Below are 20,865 nucleotides of genomic sequence, written 5' to 3'. Positions count from 1 at the left end.
CTTCTTCCTGGGATTCACCTTCATCACCTGTACCAACTCCTATGGTGAATGGAAAGATGTTTCCGAAAGTGTTCTTCACTCGTTCTGAAAACGATGAGGACGTTGCCTGTTTCTCCGTCACGCCTGCCGTCATGGTGTTGTCTGTGGGAGATCTTCTAGTTGCCACAATTTCAGTGGAGATTTCGGACAGTTCCGACATCTCCTCTCGATCCAGTGTCCCGGTGGAAGTGACAAAATCTTGGCCTTGATCTACCGGAGTAGATTCACTCGCCAGCCTTCTGTTTCCTCTCCCCCCCGGTCCATGTATTTCCCGGTTCTCATTCATGGCCTGGTCCGGATGGACCTCCACTTTTAGCATTGCTTTTCGCTCTTCTCAGGATTTTTGACTCCTGGTCTCAACCATTATGCCTGAAACCGTCTCCCCATTGTCGTTCCGGGTTCGTGTGATCCTTTTCACAAAAGGGTCGGTCATTGCTCTTCTCTGTTTCTCAGGTGTGAATTTTCTGGAGCTATCACCTAGTTTAGGTATCCTTGACTTGTCTAGACTCATATTCAATTTACCACTTCTTACTGCCTATACACTCAATTCGATTGCTAGTGTCCTTTTGATCTGACTACTGATAATGTTAACACAACACAATAAATTCCAAAAATTTCTTTTAAATAGTGACCACGAATCCTTGTATGTTATCGCGGTACAGCGTATTTACAAGTTATTCACAATAAACGATTATTAGTTGTAAGATGTGAAGCTAGCACAGTATGATGATATCAGTCTATTTAAAAGATAGTGTTCTCACTACCCAATCAAGCACAAATATTATTGATTCAAAACCAGAAATAACAAAATAAGTATATTTCTAGGAAAAACGTATGTGTTTTGTACTTTAAGTTGGTCGCAGTACAATAGTCGAACTTGTATATAAAGAAAGAGCTTTCCCTCCTTGGTGCTGCACCAAACAGACAAAACTTGAAGGCAGTAATTTTCTCAAGTGGGCGTCTATTGCACCCACCGAGTCCTGCGTTACCTATCTGCCTTCGGACTGCCCGAGCTAGACCTACTAAAATCCTCAGGGCAATCACTTCTCTCAAAAAAGTTTGAATTTCAGTCCACACTAATGAGTTACACACTGTTGGTCAATTTAGACTTAGTTTCGCAAATGTCCGAGTTTAGACCTGCTTTAATTTGATTCTGTTTTTTACAAAAGGCAAGTTACCAGTGCAGTCACTGGTTCCCAGCCTATCTCTTAAAAACCTAATACCTTCAACTACTTTTTATTCTGTTGTCTTCTTAAGTTTTGATAAAAAAATACCCCTCCGGATTGACAAAAATTGGACCACTCCGGATTGGCAAAATTGGGACCCCTCCGGGTTGACAAAATTGGGACCCTTCGGATTGACAAAAATCGGACCCCTCTGGATTGGGACCCCTCCTGTTTTGTATAAATTTAGACCCCTCCGGATTGGGACCCCTCCGGATTTGTAAAAACTTATACCCCTCCGGATTGGGACCCCTCCGGGTTTGTAAAGATAGCTTCTCAGAGGCTTTTTAAATTTCCAACCGATACCCTTCCGGATACGTTCTCCGATGCTATTATGCTGTTTGAATCAACTAGGAAGGGTGTGTCGTCCTTCCCAAGACCCTTCCGGATTGAAATTAAGCTTCTTATTCGACGATTCACCCTAACGGTGAAGGGTCTTATCACTAGCCTAATTTCGGCTCGACTAAGGTTTTCTTGTGCCTTTAGCCTTCCCTTTTTGTTTAGAACAGCGTAAAATTGCCTTATTCAACCGTTTCTACCCTTTGGTAGGGATGTAAGGGCTTTCCAAAATTTTTTAAATAAAACGTGGAGGATCTACCTTCCCGAACTGGTGAATTTGCTAAAAACAATCATAAAAAATTTTCACGATTTCTTTTTTGATTAATTGATGTTTCTATTAGTAAGCTCAGCTAATTTCTGATCTAATGAAACCAAGATCAATTGGATCTGTCCAGTAGTTCCTAAGTCAAAAAATTTCTCACTTATAGGTTCCGCATAACTTTTTTCGCAATTTTGCTCTATTTGACCTAACAAAAACTATGCTATTTGGACCCCTCCTGATTGATGAATCCCATAAATCAAACACGTTAAGTTCGATTTCTCTGTAACCCGGAAAGTTATCGGCGAACGGGTTTTAAAAATTGTCAATTCACTAGTGGACGTTGTCCGAACAACTACTTTTACTGTCCTAACTCAAAAATTTCAAAAAATTTTTTCTTATTTTATAGTGTTCTGTTTTTTTTTTAAATCACGAAATTCGGGTTTTGGTACCAAAATAGTTCCAACCACTTCTGAACTAAACTCAACCGGTTATACTTGTTATATTAGAACAGAGTTACAATGTAACTCACTAATTTAGTGCTTTTTTCTGTTTCAAAAAATATCGATATCTCAAAAATCTCGATTTGTGGGGTGATCAAAATATCGCTATTTTGATTCTAAAAACCGGTCCGTTTACTGTGTTTTTCACTGAAAAACGATATAGCAGTATTAATATAGGCTGTATTATTAATAATACTAGTAATACTATACCCCTCCGGGTTTGTTCAATATCCGAATTAAGGTGCTTAACTCGGAAATTCGCAATTCGGTAAAGGTTCACTACAGTGCAGCACTGTCGAGCCCCCCACAGATTACTATCTTATTTTTTGTACCAAAAGGGATACAAAACTTGCTAACGATACCCAACAGTCGACTGTTGTTGTCGTTGAGCCCCTTCTTGTCACTCCTTGTACTGCTTGCCGGATCAGTCTTCTTCACTAATCCTGAGACCCTTCCGGCTTGAGCGCAAATCAGCAGACCCTTCCGGATTGAGCGCAAATTAGCTTTAACGTGCTTAAATACTCAAATAACCCTACAGTACAAGCCTCACAAACGGGCCACAAAAATGATCGTAACAATCCTGATTGATATAAATGCCTGTAACAACAATATACCTATCAACAACAAACGGGAGGGTCGGATCACATCTTGTCTTGGGGGATGACTTCTACTGATTTTTTTTTACTTTTTTACTGTTGTTGGTTTTTTCGGATATTTTTTATGTTTTTTGTTTTTCTTGGGTACTATACTATTTTTTTTCGGTTTCTTATATATCTTCAAGTGTTTTTGGTCACAGACCTCTCAGGGAACGAGGGGACGATCGATCACCCCACCCTTCCTGGAACGTGAATTTTAGGTCTTAACTAGGTTAAAAAGCTATTCACGGGAATCCGGAAGGCTTCCGCGTTCCAAACTACCCTTCCGCCCCAGCGGTTAGGGCTTATTAAGGGCGTTATTATGAGCATCCGCTCGGCGCAGAGTGCTCGTTAACGGTTCTGCCGGTCATGATGTTAAAATAAAATAACACCCAGGAGCGCCATAAAAACATCTATGTAACACTCGCCCGGAAGTGTATATCGACGGAAAAAAAAGCTAAGCTTTATTAAAAACAAAGACTAGCCAGCGTCTAAACAAAACTCTACATGCTTTTCACCGTCTCTACCAAAGCCAATTCTTTTGGTGGTCTTTCTAACATCGGGTCGACAAAAACGTTACTGCTTTCGGTTTCGGTCAAAACACTCAAATTAACTTAATTACATGCAAAATTAGTGAGCTCATGGCTGGGTCTCAGTGTCCCCAGACCACGAGGTCACTCCTAAAAACAGGGCTACTACTACTTAATAAATTATGATTGTTTTTGTTCAGTAGATAAAAATCACAACCTCCATCGAAGATGGATCAACCCTTTCCCTTAACTCCTAGCTTCTCATCGTCAGAAAATGAATTCAGATGTCAATTAAATTCAATTCAGGACGTAATCGGGAAGCTAAAAGTTTGTATAAAATGGTTTAAGTTCAAGTCCCGAGACCCCTCCTGATTCCTGAATCCGGGGAAATAACACCCTTATTTCCTCTCCGTAAGGCTGATTTCTACCCTTCACCGTTGTTGTGAATGGTCTTGCAACGATTGTAGCGACACAATCGTTGCAACTCGGAGCGGTGTCTGCAAACCCTGCTATTCGTTTAATTCTCGTTATTGTTTTTTATCGCGATTATCGTTGTTGTCGCCGTCGCAACTATTGTTGTTCTGTTTTTATTGCAGATTTCTTCCAAATTGGTCGTTTTTGACGTTTCTCAGAAATATGACGTCATCATTCGAAATTTTAAAAATTTAAAAAACCAGAATATTCTAGCCTTCACGATTCGTCCAATCGTCTGAATAGCACTGTTAATCCTCTAGAACTGCCATTTCGGAAGGTTAGCTTTGCGTTTTCGTTCTTTCTGGTCGAATGTCACAGTTTGAACTTGGAAAAATTAAACTAGCTACCAAAAAAAACATCCAAAAAAATTGGACGGAGCCAATTTTTGACAGCGAAATTGCAGTTTGATTTTACGTTTCGAACCAACGGACGTACAAAGATTCAACGCGTTCCAGGATAAATTTGCCTCCCAATGGTTGAACGTCATTCCGTGCAAAAATCTAAGGTTAAAACTGTCGAACCAACAACTCAGAATTGCGGACTTCGATTAGGCTCAAAAAATTGCGAACGGCATAAATGCGTGTGCGGAAAAGACGTTACCGAGGATGGTTGACATGGTCTTCCATGCCTTAAAAGTGCAGGGAGATTATCTAGGCATTCAAATCTGAATGACCTGATAAAGCAGAGTTTATCTTCTACTCACATTCTGTCTGTTTTAGAACCACGACACCTCTACAGGACCGATCAGAAGCGACCAGACGGTTTGACGCTCGTTCCATGTTGTTGTTGTTGTTGTTGTGAATTTTCAGTAGGATACTGATGGGATGATATCCCCAAAGTTCTCAAAATTTTGTCCAAATATTTCGGCACATGTTGCAGTCACAAAAGAGGACCCATGTGCACTTGTTTTGTTCTGAGAATTGATCGTCGAAAAACTTCCACATCATCTGTATCAATCTTCGATTTAAGCCTCGCATTTCTCGAAATTCAATTTTCTGATTTAGTCGGTTTATTAGACGGCACGTCCTGAATGTAAGCTCTCCTCTAGCTTTTTCAGTTCTGGTCTTGTTTAGGTTGAAAATTTCTTTTGTTCTTCCTGGATTTTCAGTTTTTGCCGGGAGCTTAATGTGATCGTTTTCTTCATGCATGAATTTTGCCATCATCAGTAACTCGTTCAGCTGGAGAAACAACGCCAGAGGCAGGATGTTTAACAATCTCAGCTGCTCTGTATAGTCAGAATCGTTTCCCGTGATCCATTTTAAGACTTTCTTTTGGAACCTTTCTAATCTCCCTAAGTCGCTTCTTGAGATATTGCAAATAATTAGACCATACGTTAGAACAGGAAGTATTAAGGATTTGTACAGACCAAGTTTTATGCGCATTTTGACTTTGAATTCAAAGTTTCTGCGGATGCAATAGAACGTTTTATTCGCTTTCGACATTCTTGAGTCAAAATGGGTTCTCCATGTTAAATGTTTGGACACATGTATTCCTAGATCCTTTATCACATTCGAGCTTTCCACTGCTGTTTCACAAAGAATAAATTCGTGTTGATTTCCTCTAAATCCGACTTTAAAACATTTGTCCAGTGCCAGACTCATCTTGTTTTTTTCTACCCAGTTTTCAACGCTTTTTAGGTCCTGCTGGACGTCCTGTGTGTCTACATTCACTGCTAGTAATTTTAGGTCGTCTGCAGAGATAAATGGGTCACTAAATTGCAATACTTCAGGAAGATCATTTTTGAAGATACAGAAGAATAATGGACCAATCAACGAATCTTGTGGTACGCCACTTGTAATTTCTAAAGTTTCTGATGAGAAATTGTCAGCACGAACAAATTGTTTCCTGTTGCTGAGATAGTCTGCAATTATTTCAAGGAAACAGCGTCCAACTCCAATGTTGCTCATTTTCTTTAGTAGTTCGTAATGCGGGACTTTGTCGAATGCCTTAGAGAAGTCGGTATAGAATGCGATCACATGGTTTTCAGCGTTCTTGTCAATTGCTTTGTAGATTTTTTTCAAGATAACATGTTTGTAATAACTGAACGGTTTTTAACAAAACCGTGCTGACTTCTTGTAAGAAATTTGATGAAATGGTCATACAACGCTGGATACATGCATTTTTCCAGGAGTTTACTCATGATATTGAGGAGTGACACCGGCCGGTAGTTTTTCATTAGTCGTTTGTCACCTTTCTTGTAAATAAGCGACACAGCCGCAACTTTCCATTTATCTGGTATTTTCCTTAACCTCTTGATGTTTTTTTTAAAACACAGTGCAAAATTGTGGTCATTTCTCTGGCCGTTTGCTGGAAGAAAATTGGTGGGAGTCCATCTGGGCCCCGCGATTTTGTTATGTCCAGCTCTGTTATAATTTGGTTTAAATATGTTTTTGAGATACTGAAGTTACTCAATATCATGTTTTCGCACTTCATGTCACTGAGGTTGAAGCTTGATTTGGGCGAAAATACAGAGTGAAAATATTCATTCGAAAAGTTCACTTTTTCTTTGGCTTTGGAAACAGCTATTTCGTCCTTGATCATAGTCTTTGGGAGTGTTTCTGATTTTTTCAGACTCTTAAAATGTTTGAAAATTAAATGTGTGTTACGAGTGGACATCAAATTTTCCTGATAGTTTACTCTATCTTCCTCTACTGCTTCTTCCACCATTTTATTTAGAGATAGAATGAGATTTCTGCGGTAGCTTGTAGCTTTCATTTTGTATATTCTAGTTTGTGTTTGCAGTTTGTTCATGATGTTTGAGGTACTTGGCGTAACCCATGGCGGAAGTGATTGGCGACGTCTCGTCCTTCTAGGCACATATTGGTTTACCAAATTTTCCAAATAGTCGTAAAGTTCCTCGCACATTCTATTGATGTTTGTGTGACATACTGGTGAGAAAGGCTCACTTAGTTTTGATTTCTTGATTTCATTATAGTCCACGCTACCGAAGCTTCGAAAGTTTTCAATTGCGACCTTTACTTCATGGTGAGGACATTCAATTAGAATGCTGATTGCTTTGTGGTCGGAGCAATTGTAAATTTTTTAGAAATTTTTGTCAGGAGTCGCATGAATGTGACAATTTTTGATTAATGTAATGTCTAGGGTATTTTTGCCACAAATTGGAAAATCTATTGCATGCTCGAACTGATGTTGCTCGATTAGTTCAATTATTGAGTTTTCTTCATTTTCCGTGCTACTATAGTCAATCCAATTTGCATTGGGAAAGTTTACATCTACGCAAATAAGTGTTGCAGTTGATTGATTTGATTTCTCGATTTCATTTAAAACTTGTGCGAAATCGCCTAGACAATAGCGATATTTGCTGCTCGAAGGTGGATTGTAAAAACAGCAGACAATAATTCGTTTATCGTTTATTTTGATGCTGCAAGTTAAACAACATTCAGGTTGCTTATTTGGCAACAATTTAGATGAAAATGTTTGTTTCACTGCCATTAGTACTCCACCGTGCAAATTTTGATCTTTGGCTGTTTGTCGTTCTGATCTATAAATACTGTATTCATTTAGCATTAATTCAGATGATGCAATGTTTTCATTTAACCAAGTCTCGCAGAGACATATTATGTCATAGTTTGATGTTGCTATAGCATTTGCAAACTTCATTCGTCGTTCGAGAATTATGAGACTTCTTACATTCATTTGCAGGATGTTGAGAAAGCCTAGTCAAGCATCATCTGCTTGTTCTGCTTCTATCATCTCTTTTTTACCATCATTGAACAGCTCGAAACTCATATAACCTGAAACTAGTAGTATAACCTGAAACGGTAGTAGACTCCTTAGCTCCTTGCAGGATTAATGCCGGATCTGTTTGTAACCCTGGTACGGCTGCCGCTGAAGCGGAAGAGCGAAAAAAAAGACAAGTATAAAGATCTTGTAGATGATGGATATCTTTTTCAACCGCTAACTTTTGAAATTCAGGGCGCGGCCGGCCCCAGCACAGAAATTTTTTTGAGCAAGCTTTGTAAGAACCTAAGCATATGCACTGAGGAACCCAGATCAGGCAGCTTTTTAAAACAGAGAATCTCTTTGGCAATACATATTGCAGACGCCGCTTGCGTACTGGGAACAATAAATGACAAAATAACTTTCGACGAAATTTTTATTTGTAACTCTTGTATATTATATTTTCTCGTCGATTTGCGTGTTCTTATTGAAGAAACGTAGCCCGTATCGACTTTAATTGAAAAGGACTTAAACACTTGTCATCTTCTCTTATCATTATCACTTCCATATCTAGAAAATTCTATGGATTTTGACTGGAATACGTGATGAAGGGACTCCTGACTGTAACCTCGATTACTAATGATACTTTTGACCTTCTGATTACATTTAGAAAGAAAGAGGAGAAATAAAGATAAAAAAGATAAAGAAAATAAAAAAAAGAGAGAAAGATTAAAAAAAAACAAAGTTAATCACTAAATTCGGCCTATCGTACGATCCGACCACCATAAATTAACATTCGTTTCACCATGAGTTTGCGAGGTCATTTTGTTCGAATGGCAAATTTTTTCGTTCTTCGGAAGACAGTAACTTTTTGATTCGCAATGTTGGTAAGATTGATGATGATGGCTTCTGGCAAAGCAAAGCGTACACGATTATGAATACGCGGTTGTCTAAATACTGCTATGAACTTTTGGACCACTTGAATTGCAATTTTGTAGCCAAGTCTTTTCTGTCTGGCTAATCAGGTTTGATTTAATCTACACTAAGCTTGTTCTGATCCTTCTTCACATTAATGAATTGAAATGCGACTCCTTCAGGTCTTTTGTAGAAAGATTGGAAAAAATTTGACAAATTTGTTTTGCTTCTGTGAAGAAATGGTTTAATCTCTGAAAAATTTCAGGTAATCGGGATGCTGAAAAGTTGCTCTGTAAATTTTTTTAAAAACGGGACGAATAAAATATTGTTTCGAGCAGCCTCAAAAGATGTCGTTAAATCAGCGGAAAGTCACATGAAGGCTCAAACAGCCTCCCAGACACTTCCAGGGGCATATACGCTTGGGAATGACCTGAGGTAAGTAGGAAAGTTGATTCCTTTTACGTCGTGGTCAGGTCCTATCTCTATGAAACTTAGCATAGTAATTAAACAATAATAATTAGCGATAAGCAAGGGCATTGCAATCTGGTACTGCACTATTTTTCCCGTAAAGAGCTTTGTCCACATGACTCATCTGGACTCGTAGTACCTTGGTTCATAATGAATTCAAATTTCTTAGTGTCTCCTGCATACTTAGCCTGGAAGTAACAAATATGCCCGGGACGTCAAAGGTCTCTGGTTCGAATCTGACTAGGACCTGTTCTTTTTTCAAATGGTAAATATTCTGGTTCAAAAAAAATCGGCTTATTACTTGTCTTGAAATGTTTTATCGGCTTAGTTGCCAGATCTAAGAATTGTTTTGATTTTGCTGTAAGCAATTTTCACTGTAGCGGCTCTAAATGTTTTAGCATTTTAAAAGTTTGGCAGAATCGATTTTTTTTTAATACTGGTTGTAATTTTACTAACCAGATTTCTCATTTTTTTTCATTTTGTCTTTTTTATCGGGTTAATAAGTTTCGGCTTAATTTATATTGACCTAGTGGCCTCTTATTGCCGCGTTCGGGGATCAAGAAAAAATTCGTCTGCGTGCGTGTGCTCTGAGGGGAAATATATTTATTAGCTTAGAATGTTTTTGAATTTTTTTCGGCATGAAAGGTTTCTGCTCAGGTTTTTTTTGGCTTTGTTACCGCATCGTAATTATAAATTCAATCAACCATCCGGTGCATCTGGCGTAGAGATGACACAACTGATTGAGACCGCTTTTTTATTGACAATGTTTGATTGACAAAAACGATTTTTTTTTAATTTTTCAATTTTTTCCGTTTGAATTTGAATCAAATTTGTATATCAAATTGTGCGGAGCTCAGCTTCGCCTGTGATATACTTCATTACACAGACTATCTTGCACAGCTCTGAAAATGTCAAACCACTAACACTACGGCTGTTTCAGTTCTAGATTTACCAAATGTCACTAGGTTTTCCCCATACTAATAAAATCAATTGGAAATTAAAAAAAAAAAAACAAGAAAAACTCATTTTTGTTTCGATGGTGTTTTACGCGTGAGATTTGGCATTGATGTATGCATTTACGCTTACGATAATTGATATTCTTTTCCTAACACTCGAGAGAGCGCTTTTCTTGTTATCAAGAGCTAAACTGTTTTCCAGTGTAAGAATTTTCTCAGTAACTTCTTGATTATTTGCGATCATTTTAATGTGGGCAAAATGCTCAAATTCTTGAAAAATAAATTCTAATTACCCTCTATTTATAATAGTAGCTCCGATTTGGTGCAAGGTTTGATTAAGCTATACAATTTTTTTGTTATAAGGTTTCGGTTAATTTAAAAGCTTACTTGATCCATACTAGGTAGTGTTTTTAAAAGCGAACTTGGATTTTTCGTTTGATTTTGCTCAAAAGAGGCATTTGAAAGTTCAAAAAATTAAATTTTTTAGACTTTAAACTTGAAAATGTAATTACTTCATTTGTTTGGCTTATTGGGCGTCTACATAAGTGTTGTGGCCTGGATGTGCCTCTTAATTGGGTGCGCTGCAACAAACCAACCTAAATAATAGAACTAACCGAAAGTGTTGATTACCTCTCTTAGTAGACTCTCTTGGGTAATATTGGTATTAAAAGCGCGACGGATACTATGCTAACGAGTCTTTTTCATGTAATCATAAATTAAAAATAACAGATCGAAATTGTGAGACTAACAAAAACCTATGTTAAATTTGCGAGTAAGATGGAACACTTGATTTATCTTTGTTCCGATCATTGAAAATGGGGAGGAACTTTATATTCGTTTTTTTTTCTAGAATTCGTTTCTGTTTTCCACGCCAAATCAGGTGCCACAAAAAAAAATCGGAATATATTTAAATGCATCTGCATATCTCCACATGAATAAGCTATACCATATGTCCCACGTTTAAGCTTTCAGAAGCGAGGGAAATTTAAACTTTATCGTATTTTGCAATGCTTAAATTTTAAGTCTGCTTGATTAACAAATTGAAGCTAAGAAGAGACTTAAATTAAAATTAGACATACATATATTTCAACAGATGAAACAAAACATTAATGTTTAAGCTGCCTGAGGAGCCTGTCGGGGAAATGTTCTTATATATTTTTTTCTTTGTTGCACTACTGCTGGGCAGTTTGTCGCGAAGTCTGGATCATACTTCGATCGCTTGGAAATTTGCTAAATGAACCTTTTGAAATCGTTCCAATTCTAAACGTACTAAAGACCATTTATCCACGGGGGAAAGGACCCAACCAAACACAAGAGCCGTGCAGCTCATCACGGCGAACCGCTGTTGTGCCCCTGTTTAAGAACTTCGTGCATTTTTTTTTTGGTTTATTTTCTTGGCTGGCCAATGTTGCTTCACCCTCAAGCAACGAGCACGGATCATGGTGGGCCTCGAACATCCGACCTTTCGATTGAGAGGCGGAGACGTAACCACTTCACCACCGCTCCCCTGCTTCTAAATCAAGCTGTTCAAATTTTCTGTGGTTGGCGTTTTCCACCATCCGTTTGTACGAGCGCGCACAGGCGGGCGAGTTCAATCCAGTTTTAACGGGCCACCGTGAGTTTTTAACGTAATGCTTTTTGGGGGTTATAAAACCGTTCTCGCAAAGTTACCGCTGTTTTTTCCTCGTTTTTTTTTCACTGTGACTCACTTCCCAAACTAGAGAACACGCAAATTGTAAGTGCAATTTCGTTCCACTTCTCTGGGAGAAGTTCTATTTTTTTTCAGGAATAATCGGGGAATTAAAAGGAGAAAGATAAATTTTGGAAATTTATAATATTGTTAAGTACCTTCATAGCCAAATGTATGTTTTGGTCTCACAAACCGTGTGACCAGGTTGAAATCCTAATCGGAAACAAAATAGTTTTACTATATTTTCTCAACTTGCCTATAAGTAGTATTGAAAAATTTTAAAAGTTTTTCGTAATGAAAAAGGTCAGTGGTCAAGTGTATCAAATGTAATCCGAAAAATAAACGTTCATATCTCCTAAACCAAAAAAGGTTAATACCTGTGGGTTTTTGTATCACTCATTTCATCTGTTGTTCAAATAGGAATGTTTTGGAGGCTGCTCAGTTTGATTTACAGATTTTGATTTTCCCATTTTTGCCCTTTTCATTTTTTAATTGATTTTATATGCTTTCATGATAGATTTTTTTCTTGACTGCTATTAACTGTGAACTTACCAGTAACTGAGAGTGAAAGGGAAATTGATTGCGCAATATACCAAAGAAGTCAGTTTGAGTCCCAGATTCGACAGTTCAACTCTTACTCTTTTTTACTGTGATCAATTTGAACTTATTGAAATTTTAAGATTAAGTTGGACTGCAATGTCATTCAAATGATTGAATTGGCACTAATAGGTTGTTTCGCATCCCCACAAGGGCTCGAACGGAACAGCCGGACAGACAACGCATCTTCTAAAAATTTATTATCAATTGTTCATGTGGTTCGCTATGTAATAATTTGATTTGTTTTAAAATTTATAGCGTGCTTGGCACAGTAAGTAGTATGGGAGATCGTTACGCAGCACGTCAGAGTTCAAATCTAGGTGGGAACCTAAAAGAAAGGTTTTTAATTAGAAAGATGCAATTGTGAGGAGGTACAGCAAAGCTTGCAAACAGCAAAAAGCCAAGAACCCTGACTGGGCTCTCGCGCCTACCACTTAGTTCAACCGTTCTGTTTTTTATTTAATGCAAACTTTCGGTCAACGAATCCGAACGAAGTTAATTAACCTAAAACTGTTCAATTTTACGTCAGATTTCTATTTTTCATTGATTTCCACGCGTAAAAACCGTGTACCAAAAAAACGAGTTAACCTAAAGTTCTTTAAATTTTGACCGATTGAATAGCTCAAGGTCACCGATATTGCCATTATTTCGGCATTAACTATGTTTCATGCATAGTTTTCATCTTTCAATACTGATTTCAATCATATGGAGAAAACGAACAACATTGGAATTTTGAAACGCGTTTTTTTTTCAAATTGGGATTGGACAAAAAGTGAAGAGCAAAACTTTTACCTGAAGCATTATGATGGAAATTGTTTTGCAAAATTCAGAATCAGAACTTCACCCCGAAAATGGGTCTTACAAAAAAACGCCACAAAACTTGATAAAAAACGTTTTTGGTAGTTTTTTTATGAACATTCTCTGCTACTTGCACAGCCACCGGGTATCCTTGTTGTATAATGCACCTTGAGTCGTAATCATGAATTGCATGGAAAATTTAGTGAAAGTTTAGTAATAATCCCATATGGGGCCATATCAACATCGACTTTTTGAAAGTTGTCTCAGAATGCTTAGATTCAATGGAATTGAACTTCTCGTTTTTTTTCAACATCAGAATTATTCAATGTTGATGTATTCGGTCCCATAGTAAAATCGGTCCCATATTGTTGAATATAATCATTGTTTCATTGACACGAGGTGTTTTCTCGCTAAATTTTCTAAATAAAATTTGGAGTTATCTATCTGGTTATGAAGTTATATATCTAGCTCTGAGCTTGGTGTTCGGCGACGGTACATATTAATCGGAATTGTGATCGGCAACTAGACTTTTTTTTCCTAAAAACATTTTTTATACAAATCTGTTAGAAATGGAACTTGCTTTATTATTGAACCTTATCAGCGTTGAGTTTCCTTGCCCCATGTTCTAGAGTTAACCGGACCTTGTTTTTTTCAGCATGTATAAATTGCAATTGTTTTCCGGGAACAACTTCTTTTACAGGCTTTGTTACTTCGTCGCGGAGTTTTCATGTGCTGCATGCTATTTTTATTGTATCTGGAAGTGTTATCGATTGGCTCCTGTTATTAAAAAAATTACTCACCCTGACTTGTATATTTTCTTCTTTTCTTTTTGCTCAAAAGTGTTATATAGCCCATATGGTTCCGGTTTATGCTTTATTGGCTTAACTTATTTTGTGTCGTTTGTGAGGTCAAAATTGATTGTCATTAGAAAAAAAAACAATTCAGATCGGCTGTACTATAAAGTTTTTAAAATAGTAGCTCAAAGTTTCTTAAGACTACAAATTCTTATGGCATTTTTTGGTTTTCGGTTTCATGGTCATTAAATCAACATTTGTTGGCTTAGTGGAGGAGCGGTTTAACTTAAAGCTATAAGCTGCTTCAACGATGGTTGTGTGTTTCTCGACTATTTTTCTGAAATATAAGTTTTTCTTATAAAATTTTTTATGACAATATTTTCATATGGCCTTTTTTTCTGTTCTCGACATAGTGGGCATGTACCCAAAGCTTATTTAGTTCCGTTAAATTTATATAACTGTCAATTTATTCCTGATCATTTTAGGGTAGCCTGTTTCACGAATGATTCAGAAATCAGTTCGACGGCCATTCACGTTGAGGCTGGAACTAGAAATGAGACATCTGAAACTAACGGAGTTTCCAACCTTATTGCGAGACTGGCGGGAAAAGGCACCTCTTCATCCAAATTCGAAGACATGCAAATGAAACTGTCAAAATTGGGGGCCTCGCTGGATGTGAATGTGACCCGTGAGACCACTTCTTTTGTGGTAACAGGTTTTAGCAAAGATGCTCTACAGCATGCAGAAATTGTTAGCGATGTCGTGAAGAACTCAGTATTCGATGAAAATGCCATTATGAAGGAACGAGACGCCATCTTGACGGATATTGAACGAAATCTGGATAATTTACCCCAGATCACAATGGATTATCTTTATTCGGTTGCGTTTGAGGGCACTCCAATGAGCAATCCTCTCACCGGATCGACTAGTAACGTCGAGTCTTTGGCGAGAAAAGACATCATGCAATTTATCAAGCACAACTACAAAGCCCCGAGGATGATTCTTACTACTGTAGGAGGACAAGTTGACCTTGATAAGTTGGCTGACGCGGCTGAAAAGAATCTTGGAGATGTCTCAGCTGATTTCGAGCATGCTACCGGATACCCACAGCCATGCAGATTCACTGCAATGGAGGTATGATGGAGACAATACAGCCAATCCCTCCAGATTATAACCTCATTGAAAACTGGTCACTTAGATCAAATACCTACCATACTCGTATTAGGGAAAAACGGCTCTTTATACCTTATTGCCCTTCCCGTAAATAACTTTGCTAACAAACAACGTTAATGACAAAATTACGAAGCTGTAATTGTGGATGCTTCATCGGTGGTATATATGTAATTTGATATATACTGTTTTTTATCCGTTAAAAATTTAGGTAGAAATCTGGGTTATTGGGTTTCGGCTTTAATTCTCTCGGCACATTACCCGCTGTTTTTTCTAGTTTTTTTATCTGAGTTCCAGCGTACAAAAAATAATTTTTTCATTTTTAAAAGTAAGCCCTCAGGTTGGTTTAGAAATTTCAAAAATTTATTTTTAGAAATTTCCAAACCAACTTGAGGGCTTACACTTAAGAATTAAAAAATTAATTTTTGATTTTTTTGTCTACTTCTTTTCTTTAATTTAATATCTACTGTTGGAATCAGACTCAATTTGTTGTTTGGATATCTTTCTCTGAATCTATTTTCTGGCTTTTTGAAAATTTTGCAATTTTTCTTGATTTTACGTGGAATTTTTTTGGTTTTTGTCATTTTTTCTTACCTGAGAACTTGCTGCATCGCAAGTTGTGGGAAGATTGGCTTTTTTTCTGCATGCATATTTCTTGTACGATGAGGCTTTATAAAGTTCAAGTTGGGATTCCAAATGATTCAATTTTAATGACGGATATGAAGCGAAATTAGGCAAATAATGGTTGTTCTAGGTTCAGCATAGAGATGACGATCTGCCTTTAGCTCACGTCGCTATGGGATTCAACGGGTGCTCATACAACAGTCCCGACCGAATTCCCCTGATGCTTCTGGCTGAAATAATGGGCGCCCACGATAAATCTCACGGTGGTCTTGCGCAAGGTCTGAACAAAATGGGTGCTGTCACTCAGAACCCAGAAACTGGACTGTATTCGATCAGACCCTTCGCCCATTTCTACAGCGACTGTGGGCTGTTTGGAACCCATTACGTTGCGGACGCTGATAACCTCTATGACACCGGACTGTATATTTGTCATTTCCTGAGAGATCAGTGTCTGAACATGATTGACAGCAGCCTTGCCAGGGCTAAAAGATCCCTTAAAAGGAAACTGATTGAAGATATGTATAGTTTACCTGCTCTACAAGGCAAGATGGCTCAGGATATCTTTTTTGGACCAGGAAGGCCAGTCAGCTTGGAGGAGACGGTTTCAGAGCTGGAGTCGCTGTCGGTGGATCAAGTTCAAGACGTTGGTGTGGAATATATTAGAGACCAAGAGTTTGCGAGAGCAGCTTACGGACCCACTGAAGGAGTATTTGACTATAACCAGAGCATGGATGCACTAAGAGGACTGAGATGGTAACCAAAATATAACTAGAATGAATTAATTTGAGATATTGAGACTCTACATGTGACTTTTCTAATGTCGAGTAATTAAACCAGCAAAAAGTATATTAACATGGAACATTTTCAATGTTAAAATTAACACTACACACTGTTTTTTTTCAAACCAAGCAAAATAGGTTATATTCTGGGCTATTTTTGGCTCCGAAAATCAACAGTGTAGAATCAATAGTTATCAATGGTAGGTTCAATGCAGTGTTTACACATGCGAAGCGAAGTGTATTAATACGAACAATTTTTTTTCCAACCTAAGTTGCAAATAAAAGTGCTCATTAGTGGCACTTTTGGTATATTTCAACTGAAGCATATTTAAGCGTATTTAAGCATAGGTAATTTAATAGCATATGTTGCTGGTTTATTTTGAGCTAGTGTCAGGTCCTGTTTGAAAACAACAAGTTTTATGAAAATGTATGGGATTTGTTAATTTTTGTTGTTTTTTTTGCGACGCTTTGGTAATTTTTTGCACTTTTCACAAAAATTTCCTTTTTTCTCAAAAACTACTAAACTAATTTTTAAAACAACGGTGTCAATGGAAATACCGGCTGATTTTTTTCTTTTTGTCTAATATTAAATGTATAATGGACGTTTAAGCTAAAGAATAAATCATTGGGATCTCTCCTTCTGAAGCGGCTATTACCTGAGTTTTGAAGAAAAAAATTTATGGCCTCAATTAAGCCCATTTTTTGTCATTTTGGTTAATTTTTTTTTACTTTTCTCAAAAACTAACCTGCCAAATCTAAGACCAAGGGTTCAAGCGAAAGAAAGAACGTGGTATCAAATGTTCCCTGAGCAAGCGGCTATGCCCTGCGTTTTGAAAAAATATGGCCTCATCAACCTGCTTACTCTGAGGTTGATAATTCATTCAAACTGACATCGTCCATAGATTTTTCCTGTGTAATGTGTTTCACATTTTTTTAGAAAAGCCGATATGGACATCGCAAAAAGTTTTCGACATTTTTTGTAGTTTTTACCGTTGTTTTTTAAAGAAATTTCATCTATGTTCTCGAAAACTACTGGCTAAAGTCGACATTAAGTTTTCAACCTAAAAATCAGAGTGTGGAAATCTTCTCTGTATAAGAGACTATTCCCATGCTCTAGTAGAGAAATTTTTAGGAGCTTAGGAAAAACCAAATTGTTTGAATTTTTGATCGTTTTTGGAATTTTTTTCACTTTTCTCGAAATTTACGCTGTCAAGAGTGACTAGTAGTTGTTTTCCTTTAAATATGTGGCTAATCCACTACTAAACAAAAATAACTAGGCTTTTGCGTTAAGTTCATTGTTTTGGAATTTTAGAAATTACGTATTTCGGTATCAGTGGCGCGAATTTGAGGATGTCCTAATCAGCAGGTAGTAGGAGATCCAAATGAGGAACAATGAAATATTTTGTTTTTTTTTGGTCGAATTTTTCGTGCATTGGCAATAAGATAGAAACTGTAGCTGCTTCATTGGTGGCTAAAGTAAGTAAAATCAACAACGGTCTTGTAGTAGGTACGAGAACGTGTTATTCCTGATCCTAGCAAAAAAAATTCAAGGTGTCTTTTTTAACTTATTCCTTATTTCGCTTTGTTTCGCCTTTTTAGAGATTTTTTTTTGTGCATTTTCCTCGCTTGTGTTTGCGAAGCGCAGCTTCACCTCTGTGTTTAAAGTAATGAACGTAGTGAATACTCTTTTATAGGTCTTGCTATTTTTTTTGTTTTTTTTCGAGGAAAAAGTTTTAAAATTTGATCACGCTCAACTTTGGTTTTCGCGGTTTGACTTGTGATTTCTCTTCAAATTCACTGCATTTCCATTGTTAAAAAGGACGGCAAACTCCACTCTCGAACAGCAAAATTGTTAAGGTCACGAAAAACGTGATCGACTTCTAATTGCGAATATGGAAGTTACTTATCAGATTTCCCTGCGAAATAAAACTTTTGGCTATTGATTCAGTTGTCTCAAATTGGGTTAATTTGAAAAAACTAAATTGTTCATAATACATTATTTATAATAAATTGTTATACAAATTCAAAGAGCTTCAAGGTCATCTATTTTTTTTCTTCGAAATTCTATCTCCTTTTTACTCTTTAAGAGCTTATTTTTGCCCTTTTTTCGCTTCTCCTATGTTCCAAAGTCATTTGAAAAAGCTCTTGTAATATAGGAATGACAGAGGTTTTACAATTTTACCCTGCCTAAGCAAAGTTATTGCAACCGGTTTCCGTTTTCTGTTACCATGACTTAGTTCACAGGATGACTCAAATTGGTGATCATCTCCTAATCTACTTTCGTCACAATTTGCTGGTTTTGTTGATTGTAATTTTACCACAGGTGATATTAATTTTCATTTTTTCCTTATTTTTTTTCGGCTTCATCGGTTTCGGCTTATTTTATATCGGCTTTTTGAACTCATAATGAGATAATGTTTTTGAGTATGAAATAATATTTTTGTTGAGTGTGAGTTTGAGCGTGTTTTCACTGAGAGAATTTAGTTGTTTTTTGAGTTGAAAGTTTTTGATACATTGTTTTCCGGCTCAATCGCTGTCTGATCAAGTTTTGTCGGCTTCATGACCGCTTCTTAAAACTCTGCTGCGATGTTTATCTAAGATTACTTAGCATTAACAGAGTTAAAATGTAATCACTTTATCATCTCCTAATCTACTTTCGTCACAATTTGCTGGTTTTGTTGATTGTAATTTTACCACAGGTGATATTAATTTTCATTTTTTCCTTATTTTTTTTCGGCTCCATCGGTTTCGGCTTATTTTATATCGGCTTTTTGATTTCATAATGAGATAATGTTTTTGAGTATCAAATAATATTTTTGTTGAGTGTGAGTTTGAGCGTGTTTTCACTGAGAGAATTTAGTTGTTTTTTGAGTTGAAAGTTTTTGATACATTGTTTTCCGGCTCAATCGCTGTCTGATCAAGTTTTGTCGGCTTCATGACCGCTTCTTAAAACTCTGCTGCGATGTTTATCTAAGATTACTTAGCATTAACAGAGTTAAAATGTAATCACTTTAACTCTGTATAAAGTTAATAACGCTGATTTTTTTTTCGCGATTTGATTTTCATTTTATTTCAAAGTTACACGGTGCTTTGGATCCTAAATTTGGTTGTCTAATTCAAAGAGGTGGTTACAATTCTAAGTTTCTGACTGAACGTCAAAATATACAAAAAGGTAAGAAAAAAACTTTCACTTGTGGCACTAGCTAGCAGTGTTATGTAAGCAGCAACTGGCTATACTTGCCTGTAACTGTTCTTGCTAGTTTAAAACTATTTGGTAACTACTGATAATGAATTCAGCTTCTGTATAAGAGAAAGTTTTAAAAAACTTCCATAACTTGCAATTTTAATTTTTCGTCGATTTACAGTCAACTTTTATTTTTGTTTCAATTATTCTTATTTTTTTTAATTTTTTGTATTGCTAAATGTTCCGATTTCTATTTACGGAATTTTTCGCTCTGTAATTTTGCTTAAGTCTTACTAATTTTTTTCAACCTGTATAAGTTGACTAGCAGGTGAATGGCTGAGATTTGTTTATTGATCTTCTCATTTACATTTTTAGCTGAACAGTCCGTAATTATTTTTCAGGAAAACCAGAATTTTGTTTACGCTCAAATTAGATTTGAGACTATTAGACTCTTGATTTCTTTCAAAGTTCACGAAAAGAAATGAAAGCTTGCTAGTTTCAAAAATGGATTTTTATAATTTCTAAGCATGAAAAAGTTGTTTATTGATCAAGTTTTCTCTAAATTTGATAATTTAGGGAAAATGTGCCAATCAGAATATAAAGAGCTTCAATGTGGTGTGGTTTTAATTTTTTCTTCAAAATGTTTTTTTTTCTGGTTTCCTTCAGTTCTTACTTAAATCGTTTTTCCTTTTCTGTTGGGTATTTTTTAGATGTTCTGCTAATTGTTGAAAAAACTCGGTTTTTTGCACTCATTTTTTTCCATCGTTAGCGAAATGAAGCTGACTTTCACCGCTGTATAAATTTTTTAACACTGAAGTTTTTTTCGCGGTTTGATTTTTATTTTCTTTTAAATCGACTTACAGTTCATTTGCTCTCAAATTTTATTGACTAATTCAAAGAGGTGGAAGTTATTGAAAACTTCTGAACGTCAAAAAATAGAAAAAAAATGAAAAATGTTCCATTTTTTTTGGATTTTTTTGTGAGCCTGTTTGTTTACTGTTTGCGATTGAATTAGTTAATGAGCCGTAAATTAGTTTCCTAATAGATAGAATGGTGGAAGATCACATGCATCCTACAATGGTTGGCAGAGTTTGGCACAGATGGTTCTGCTCTTGGACACTTCTTTGGTCGTAACTCTCGATTTCTTTTATCTTTAATGCCCCTGCTGATTTTCATTAACCGATTTTAGTTGAATTTTAGGATTGAT

The 20,865-nt window shown here is 36.6% G+C and overlaps 2 protein-coding genes across 3 annotated transcripts in view; one reads left to right on the top strand and one right to left on the bottom strand.

The window, feature by feature from the left end:
• LOC134841641 (dnaJ homolog subfamily C member 13-like) overlaps nt 1–20,865 on the bottom strand; it is a 554,774-nt gene that overhangs the window by 449,657 nt on the left and 84,252 nt on the right. The window lies entirely within an intron of this gene.
• LOC134855806 (cytochrome b-c1 complex subunit 1, mitochondrial-like) lies at nt 8,866–16,587 on the top strand. Its single transcript, XM_063872254.1, has 3 exons — nt 8,866–9,033; nt 14,387–15,035; nt 15,826–16,587. Exons 1-3 carry the CDS (start codon nt 8,873–8,875, stop codon nt 16,450–16,452), a joined length of 1,437 nt encoding a protein of 478 aa, XP_063728324.1. The 5' UTR covers nt 8,866–8,872; the 3' UTR covers nt 16,453–16,587.

This window comes from Symsagittifera roscoffensis, chromosome 1 (genome assembly GCF_963678635.1).
Source record: "Symsagittifera roscoffensis chromosome 1, txSymRosc1.1, whole genome shotgun sequence".
Classification (NCBI taxonomy): Eukaryota; Metazoa; Xenacoelomorpha; order Acoela; family Convolutidae; genus Symsagittifera; species Symsagittifera roscoffensis.
The sequence above is the reverse complement of the archived record's forward strand: the minus strand, read 5'-3'. Positions and strand labels throughout refer to the sequence as shown.

Excerpts from the sequence above, each read along its gene's own strand:
- LOC134855806 (XM_063872254.1), top strand. The coding sequence starts at position 8,873 with ATGCTGAAAAGTTGCTCTGTAAATTTTTTTAAAAACGGGACGAATAAA. Across the intron at positions 9,034-14,386 it reads ACGCTTGGGAATGACCTGAG|GGTAGCCTGTTTCACGAATG; the intron begins GTAAGTAGGAAA and ends TGATCATTTTAG. Across the intron at positions 15,036-15,825 it reads GCAGATTCACTGCAATGGAG|GTTCAGCATAGAGATGACGA; the intron begins GTATGATGGAGA and ends TGGTTGTTCTAG.